General features: G+C 41.4%; 1 protein-coding gene across 1 annotated transcript in view; it reads right to left on the minus strand.

Annotated features, from left to right (window-relative positions):
- Positions 1 to 8,447, minus strand: part of LOC147721188 (protein AF-10-like) — a 1,319,715-nt gene extending 1,311,268 nt beyond the window's left edge. The window contains exon 1 of the mRNA XM_086966803.1: positions 6,456 to 8,447. Coding sequence (XP_086822929.1) covers positions 6,456 to 8,373 — 1,918 coding nt within the window. The 5' untranslated portion in view covers positions 8,374 to 8,447. The remainder of the gene's footprint in view (positions 1 to 6,455) is intronic.
- Positions 8,448 to 8,935: the final 488 nt, after the last annotated feature.

Raw genomic sequence — 8,935 nt, forward strand, 5'->3', positions numbered from 1 at the left:
AACGGGGTAGTTTGGTATCAAACTTCTCAGCACATTAAACCCACACTAATGCCAGTGTGAGATTTAATGAAAAATGCCCTCAGAGGGCATCTTAGAGATGCCACCTGAAAAACAACCTAACTCTAGTGTCCTGGCTGAGTGGCTGCTCGCCAGCTGCCATCACCAGACATGTTTCCAGACCTCTGGGTCGAGGGCCTGTCGCTCTTGGGGTCCTTAAACAAAGCACATCCTGAGATGGGGTGCCAAGCCTCCCCCCAGGATGGGCAGGATCAACGAAGGGGGAAGCCTCAAAGGCTTGCTGCCTTTGTGAGATACCCCAGCCATTGCTGCTTCCAGCTACAAGCCACCATAGGTTCTACTGTGGGTCTGAGAATCGTCAGGAAAACCAAGTTCAGAGGAGAGGTGTGCCCACCTTTGCCAACCCCACCCATCAGGTGGGGGGACGATGTGAAGCACAACTCTCAGTCCCCGCTATCTCGCAGATAGGAGACCCAGCCAACCAGAGTGAGGCGTATGCCCCTTCCCACTAGGGGGTGTACCCACCACAAGGAAAGGACCCATAGGGCCCGACCTGTACCTACCTGTAACGCCCCTAAATTTAGTATTTATGGGCAACCCTGAACCTTGCCTCCTCAGACAAGGAGAGAAGAAGAAGGACCAAAGAAGTTGTGCTGAAAGAAGAGGAGGACACCAACTGACTTGGCTTCAGCACTATCTGGCTCTCCCGACCTCGACCTGCTGCAGCGAAATCCTGGTGTGTCCTGCAGCTAGCAACCCCCAAGAATCCAGAGGACCTGCCCTGCCTTCTCAAACCAGACTTGGTCTCCTGTGGGCACCGGATTTGCTCAAGCAAGGCCCTGGCCCCGGCCAAATTCGCGAGTCTTCCCCTGATGCTCACAGCCTGAGTTGGAGAGGCCCAACCCCAGAAGGTCTACTCCCCGACCCAGACCTGGGATCTAGTGATCCTTGACCTACCTCTAGTCTCCAACTGACACCTGCAGTTCCTTTCTGGAGGATACCCCCTGACCGCGACCTGGTAAGAGAAACCAGACGTCAAAAGACATCCCTGCACCCGACATCCCAGAGCCATGGGAGGACCAACTGACGGTGCCCCGGCATCCCAACTTGCCTCTCCAACCGGTGGTCACCTCTAGAAGATCTTTGTCCCGAGCCTGCAGAGTTTTTTGCAGCCGGAGAATCCCCATTGAAAATAACATTGCACCCAACACCAAAACAGCACCTGTGCTGCTGTGGGTGCACCTTGTGTGCTAAATCGGATACCCCTTTGACCAGAGTCTAAATCCAGGAGCTTTTCTCCCACAACCTTGTGGCCTGCTTGTGAGCAGCCACCAACTGGATACTCCCTATCCCCCCCAATGGATAACATTGGGCCTCAGCACTCTGCAACCAGCTGCCCTATTGACACGGAGTGTGCTTTGAGAGTGCATCCTTTACCATGGGAGAACCCTGGTTCTAACCCCAGAAAACCAACTCCCAAATCGGAGAACTCACCGTTAAGTCGATAACATTGTTTTCTCCCCTAGGACTGCATTGGCTGTTTTCTTGTGAAAATTGTTACAAGTGTGGAGTTGGTTTTTATGAAACCTAAAGAAACTGCATATGTACAAAAACTGATTCATTTACCTTTTGTCTAGGAAATGTCCCAGTGTGATATCTAGGAATATCACAATAAGTAATTAAAGTAACTTAAAAAGTAATTTGAAAAAGTAATTCAAACTGTTTTATAAACAAATGACTTACCTGCAAACCAATACAACACCATTCAAATGGTATTTCACTGTATAAGTCTTGCAATCCAGGCCCAGGCCTGTACCAGGCCTGGATTGGTTCAAGAAAAATAAAACAACTAAATAATATTTTTATACAAATTGGTCTGATTTCAGTCTGTCAGTGTGTGACATTTCTTGCCTGAGTGTGTAAAATCAATGCTTAACACTACCCTCTGATAAAGCCTTTCTGCTTGCCCATACTACCACAAAAAGAGAATAAGGTATTATCTACTTTTACCTCTGCCTACCTTTGGGGAATCAATGGACTCAGTTCACACTATACCTTACTTTGGTATAGTATATACAGAGTCAGTTTCCTACAACTAGAGAATATGAAGGCAGATCTGGGCAGGGTGATTCCTTCCTCTCAACGTCTATCTATCACAATATGGATGTTATCCCATATATGTCAAACATTTACCTTCCAAGAAGACATTCCTCTTTCAAGGTTTTTCGTACACTTTCACGTCCCAGGAACCAGATACCCTATCTTTACCTTGACCTCATCCTTTGTATACACTTCCACCTATACAGCTTATGCCTCTGGTTCCCCTCAAAATTCATTAGGATGCACTGGAGGTGATAATTCTTCCCTTCGGGCCTCAATGCTGAAAACCCCCATTCTCATCTTGCCCTCTGTGAGCATTGGGGTGTCATCCTCTGTCAAAGCTTTCTCTATCGCTTTGAAAGTTGAGATTATAAGGCTTCAAGGTAGTAGGATTCCACAGCTCATTATTTACAGGGATCAAGATGCCCAAACACTCTTTAATCATACTCCAAAACACTGAGGATGTTTTCAACATTGGTGTGATTCTCTTTCCCTGTGAAATATCTTCTGTTGTTCAACTTTTGCTGAATGGGGGGAAAAAATGACAGTGCCTACATTAAGAGCTCAATGGTCTGCCATTAAAGTATTCAGTTAACCTTGGGAAGGGTTTGAGATGGAGTACTCTAGTCATGAGGTTAATGAAGAGTTGTTCTACCTCTATACCATCCGGCCTTAGGTGCCCTTGGTCTTGAAGGTGTTCACAGGTGTTCCTTTGGAACACCTAATTTCAGTAGATTTAAAATATTTAGCTATGAAGGTCTCTCTTTTGATAGCACTTAAATCAGCTACAAGGATTGGAGAACATGGTGACATTTTATGCAATCCCCTTTTCATAACATGTTGAAAGTAGTATTAAGAATGAATCTTACTTTTCTATCTAAAGCACTATTCAAAATGCATGAGGAATACGATTGTGTTGCACGTTTTCTTTTCTTCTCCTGTTTGAGGAAAAACAGCATTTGCATTGTTTGGATGTCAAACATGCTGTTAATATTTATCTTGAGCACTGCATGATGCACAAGATATCGGAGCATATATTTCTAAACTTTGGTAGATCAAAACAGAGTCATAAGGCAACCAAAATGACTTTGTACAGATGGATTTCTTCTACAGTTATTATGGTTTATATTCTATTGGAGCTTCCTATTTCGGAGGGAAAACTGGGTAAATCTACCATAGAAGTTGCTACTTCCTAAGCAGGGATCCAGTGGGCACCTTTAAATTAAATATGCTGAGCTAAACGTTACCATATTCAGAGTCTGAGAATGAAATGCCCAGTTACTTTTACCTGCAATCTTTAGTCTCCTGAGCCCTGGTCAAAGTCATTACAACACACCCACCATCCTTATGATACTGGCCTCCATTCGATTAGTATTAGGAGCAAGTTGTAAAGAAGAAGCTAGTTCATAGAGCACACCAAGCCAGGCTAGGTGGAGCTTTAAGCACTTCCTGCTTCCTTCTCCTCTATGAACTGGGACAACGTCAAATAAATGGCGGGAATGAGGACAAAGGACATAATAAGTATGGATTAAGTGCATGAAAAGGATTAGATAATTGCTGAGTGAGCTTAACATAACCTGGTGCTGTTGGGAAGCGTACTGGGAGTGTTCTTTTTGAGTCTCAATTACAAATCAACCACTATGCCTCATGAATCAAACACCATGTGCTGATGTTGAAAATCAAAGTATACGTAAAAAACACTTGTTTGACACTTCAATTCTGTATGAAACTACTGCTCTTGGAGATAACAGCAGTAAAGATTATCTCACATGACTGCCATGTGAATGAAATTAACTACTTTTTTTACTGATGTGTACCAGCAAAATCACGTGGGATCAAAAAGTATTGGGAGGAACCCTTTTTAGGAAAAGGGAATGGGTTTGTATTCAACAAAAACAAGAGTCCCTTTTCCTTGTTTTATAAGGAAACAATCTCAAACGACCATCTATTCTAAAGCTGCTATATTGGCAACCGGTATGTTGGGTATAGCATAGAGTCAAAACAAATTAACAAATTTACATGTACACAATATAACCCTTAAATATCAAAATGTTGTATATTTCTAAATGAACAAGATCAGAAAAGTACAATCAGGGCAAAAGTTGGCAAAGGAATGGATTGTATATCTTATTTTATTTATCAAACAATCTGCTATCTTTTGAATTATTTTTGCAAAAACCATCATATTTATTAAAAAACAATACAATACATAATAAAACAATTTGTGTTATAAGAAGAAAAAATCATGTTACACAAAATAAACAGAGCCAAAGGCTGAAGTAGAAGGACCCAATGCTTCACTGTGTGATGGGTGGAAGGAAATTGCATGACAGGTGAACAGGCTTGCTATGTATGCATGTTATGCATAATATTTTTGGGAAATTCAATAGTCTGGCGTGATTGCTAAAGCGGTCTCAAAAGCCAGACTTAAAAAAAGAATAACAGTTCTCCTTTTTACTGCAAATTATTCTCTCAGCAGCACCACCGAGGAAAAGACGGGACCATGGGCAGGACTCAGAGCTGTCCACTTGTAAGAGTCAGGTTTAGACTAATTTAGGTCTCAACAAGAGAGAGAGGGAGGCTGGGCTCCCTAAAATCAACAGAGGTAGATCACTAAATAGACAAAAGTCACACAAAAAATACTCTTTGGTGAAAATAGAAGAAACCAAACAAACACACTTCACATAATCATACTGTATCACCAAAGCATAAACGTCACAAACACTAATCTTTTGTAGTAAAGAATTTATTTGAAAATTAAAATACAATATAAAAATTAAGTTTAAAAAGAATTTTTGTTAAAATAAGCAATTTCCTAGAGATTTCATAAACAAACCAGTGAGAACAACAACACAATAGGGAAGATCACAAACAAATGTACAATTACATGGTACATACAGACGCGGGAGAAAACAATAGACATCAAAAAAAGTTCTAATCGCTGTATATCATCACCAGTAGCTGTTGAATTATATGTCAAGGTACAATTCTTTATATTATCTTACACCCTTGCAGATACCCTTAGTAATTTAGTGTATTTACATTAGAAGCATCAACATGTTTCGGTGGGTAGCATATAATTAAAGAAACCACCTTCCTCAGGATTTTTGATGATTCCCGGCTATCAACTGAATAATCTAAAACATATACAAACAGACAAGGAAAAATACAAAAAACAAATATAATACATTTTTTTTTTTACTTTTCCTTGTTTGTATATATGTGTTTTAGATTATTCAATTAATAGTCGGGAGTCATCAACAATCCTGAGGAAGGTGTAAAAATATATAAAGTATTGTACCTTGACAGATAATTCAACAGTTACTGGTGATGATATACAGTGATTAGAAATGATTTATGATGTCTATTGTTTTCTCCCGCGTATGTATGTATATACCATGTAATTGTATATTCGTTTGTGATAATCTTCCTTATTCTGTAGTTATTCTCACTGGTTGGTTAATGAAATCTCTAGAAATTCCTTTTTTTAACAAAAATGTTTAAATATTTTTATATTGTGTTTTAATTTTCAAATAAATTCTTTACTACAAAAGGTTTGTGTGTGTGACGTTTATGCTCTGATGATACAGTATGATTATGTGAAGTGTGTTTGTTTGGTTTCTTCTATCTTCACCAAAGAGAATTTTTTTTGTGTGACTTTAGACTAATTAATGGACAAAACAGAATGACTGATAGAAAGGAGGTGGACTGCCCTGTCTGCGGAGAACCTTTCCCAACTCATCAAGAAAGGTTGTTGAGAGCCTGCCCTAACTGATATCAAAAACGCCACATCTGCTTTTAGCACCGTCATGAGGACATGCTGTCTGTGAAAAGGAGCCTTCCCAGGAACAAAGTAGTAGAGCTGTTGTAATATTCATTGCACCAAGATGGAAATTGCTTCTCAGACCCCGTTTTACCAGTTCCCCTGCTAGACGGAACAACTAATTGTGGAGTGGCACACACCCTTATTATTGGTTGGCTTTGAAAGGTATGCCATAATGGCACTGAAACACCATTAACTCCAAATGTATAGCACACATTAGACCCAATGTAGGTATACTATGCAGTGTTTTAAATAAATAATGTAACCTATTATAGCTGATGTGGTTTAATGAAGGACTAGTTTAAGGTGTTTTGAAGATTATGGGTGTTTACACATGAATCATCGTAAGCCACAACAAAACGGACAAAAAAAATCAAATCATATTAAAAGTATTAGGGATGGAGAATTAAACTTGTATATATAGCAGTTAAGTAACCAGTTGCAACAATGTAATCAAAAGCAGATACACATTAAAAAAAGTAGAAGCTCTAAACATTATTGCTTGCTCCCTCACCTTGATGGACAGCTACTTTACATCCAGATCCTCCATCACAATACACCAGCAAATTATTGGGCCAGCTATGTTCATCATTACATATACAGCAGCATCCCAAAGAATCATTCTCTTCTTCCGATATATAACCCTTCTGCTTAACAGTAAAGCGTTTTACTGGACTAGCATTGCTTAACTGGTGGCTGCCCATGAGACTATTACATGCATCATCCACTGTGACTCCACTTCTGGGATCAGCTTCACGAAATGGATTTTCAGTGCAATAGGTCTTCAACTTTACAGGATCACAGCGGCTGCCAACTTCCATCGAGCTGGTAACACCACCCACTAGTTTTACTATAGAAGCTGTAGAGCCATCATTCTTTTCTGTCAAAATGCTTTCCTTTGTAGGACAGGCCTTCAGATTTGCCATCCCATTTGGCCTCAATGATCCATCTTCCATCACAGATGTTCTCAAGCTGGTCTCTTTAACCAGTAAGGCACCAGCATTGGTATCCTCTCCCTTGCTGAAATGTCCTGTAAGACAAGGCTTTTGGCTTGTAATTGCCAAAGAGCTGGCACAGGTACGATGGTCATCATCTTCCGTAGCACAAACACTGCAGACAAAATCCACACCATCAGAGCATGGAGCCTCCTGTTCCATAACTGAAGCACGGAGTCCCTCATTCCCCTCCTTGGTACCGGTACTGAAGCCATTCTCAATCACAACATAAACAGTACGGTTATCATGCTTAAAGTGAGCATTATCAACCTCATCTTTAGCAGACACTCTTACATTGTCTTCCTTGTTGGCAAGGGTGCTCAGACCATACTCTTCCTTGATACAATTTTTCAAGCCAGTTTCTTCCACAAGTATTTTACTAGGGTTTATCTCCTCTGCCATGGAAGAACGTCTTGTAACGCTGGAACCCTGGATCGTAATTGTCACGGAGTTACCATGGTCCCTCACACAATCATCTGAAAAAAATTGTTGTCTTGGAGAGGCTTCAGCATCAATCTCACGTCGTACATAGATCTCTTTCTTTGTACAATAGCTGGAACCGCCGGCATTCTGTACAAAATCACTTTGGCTCTCATCTTCTTTAATGGCACCGCCAATGCCCTTATTCGAGTCATCCATATTCTTCTTCTTCGCAATAGCGCATTCCTCTTCTTTCACAATAGCACCAGCTGCCATACTTGTCTCACCAGTACTCACGCGGTGAACATCCTCGATAGTAACATAAACATTAAATTGACCATCGGTCACACGACCATCGGAGATCTGATTACCACCGAGGCTCTCCTCCAGGACGCAAACAACACGGGGGTCATTCAACTCCCCATCATAGGTCCTCTGGCCAGGCTCAACCACAACACAAATACTAGGATCATCATTCTTCAAACAGGTACGGAGGCCAGCCTTCCTTTCATAATAATTTTCTCCCTCGTTTGCCTCCCTAACAGTGGTAGTAATGTGGTCATGCTTATCTATAGACTTGTCATCATTGACTTGACCATTTGAGCCCACTTCCTTTACAGCAAAATCACTCAGTTCATCCTTCGCCTTTCTGGCAGAAACGCATGGACCATTAGCCTGAATAACAGGAACGCTCGCATCACTCTCTTCTTTTGCACAGGCACTTTGTTCGTCCTCCAAAAATCCCACGTCCTTCCGTAAAGCATTAAAGTTCTCACCCCTTGACAAAGGATGTAAAACGTTGCGTTTCAAACAAACGCTAGGACCCTCACAAGTCACGTGGGCATTGTGGCCTTGCTGCTCCAAACATCTAAGGCGTGGCTCTACCTTCACACTACTGGTAACGCCTTCCAGTTTTGCCACATTTCCGTGCTTCGAATAACCAAACGGGCCCTCCTCTTCACCTTCGTAAACACAAGGGTTTTCTTCCTTATTTACTATACTGTGGGTGTCCGCCATTTGAAAACCACATGAGGTACAATCAGATAAACACGTTGCCTTGTGGCAGTTAGTCTCACCACATTGCGGCCACACGAAACGACCGTATTCTCTGTAGTTGAATAGCCAGACTGACGTTCAGAGCAGTACCCGGTGTCAAAAGCACACATCCTACCTCGCGAGATTCAGCCATCTTAATGTAAGGCAACATTTGTTTTAGGACTCAGCTTGCTCCAACCAACTGAAACAGTGACGCAAATTGACGTTTCTGCCTGAATCAAAGATGGCCGTCATTTCGGACCACCACCTGTCGAATAGCTAGGTTTGCTTGTTCTAAATTCTGCGCTGCTTTACTTACTGTCGGTATGTGATTCGTGGCTCACTTTTTTCCCCCATTTTATCCGTTTTTCCGGCGGCTACAGACGGGGGAACCAAAGCCAGACTTTGTATCATTTGTAAGTATATATTTTTAATATGCATGCATTTTTTGCTAATTGCTAGTTTTTGACCTGACTAGTTTTTTGCTTTAATAGGCGCTCGCTGGAAACGCTAAACACTTAAAATATATATATATATATTTGGG

Source organism: Lissotriton vulgaris, chromosome 4_1 (assembly GCF_964263255.1).
Source record: "Lissotriton vulgaris chromosome 4_1, aLisVul1.2, whole genome shotgun sequence".
NCBI lineage: Eukaryota > Metazoa > Chordata > Amphibia > Caudata > Salamandridae > Lissotriton > Lissotriton vulgaris.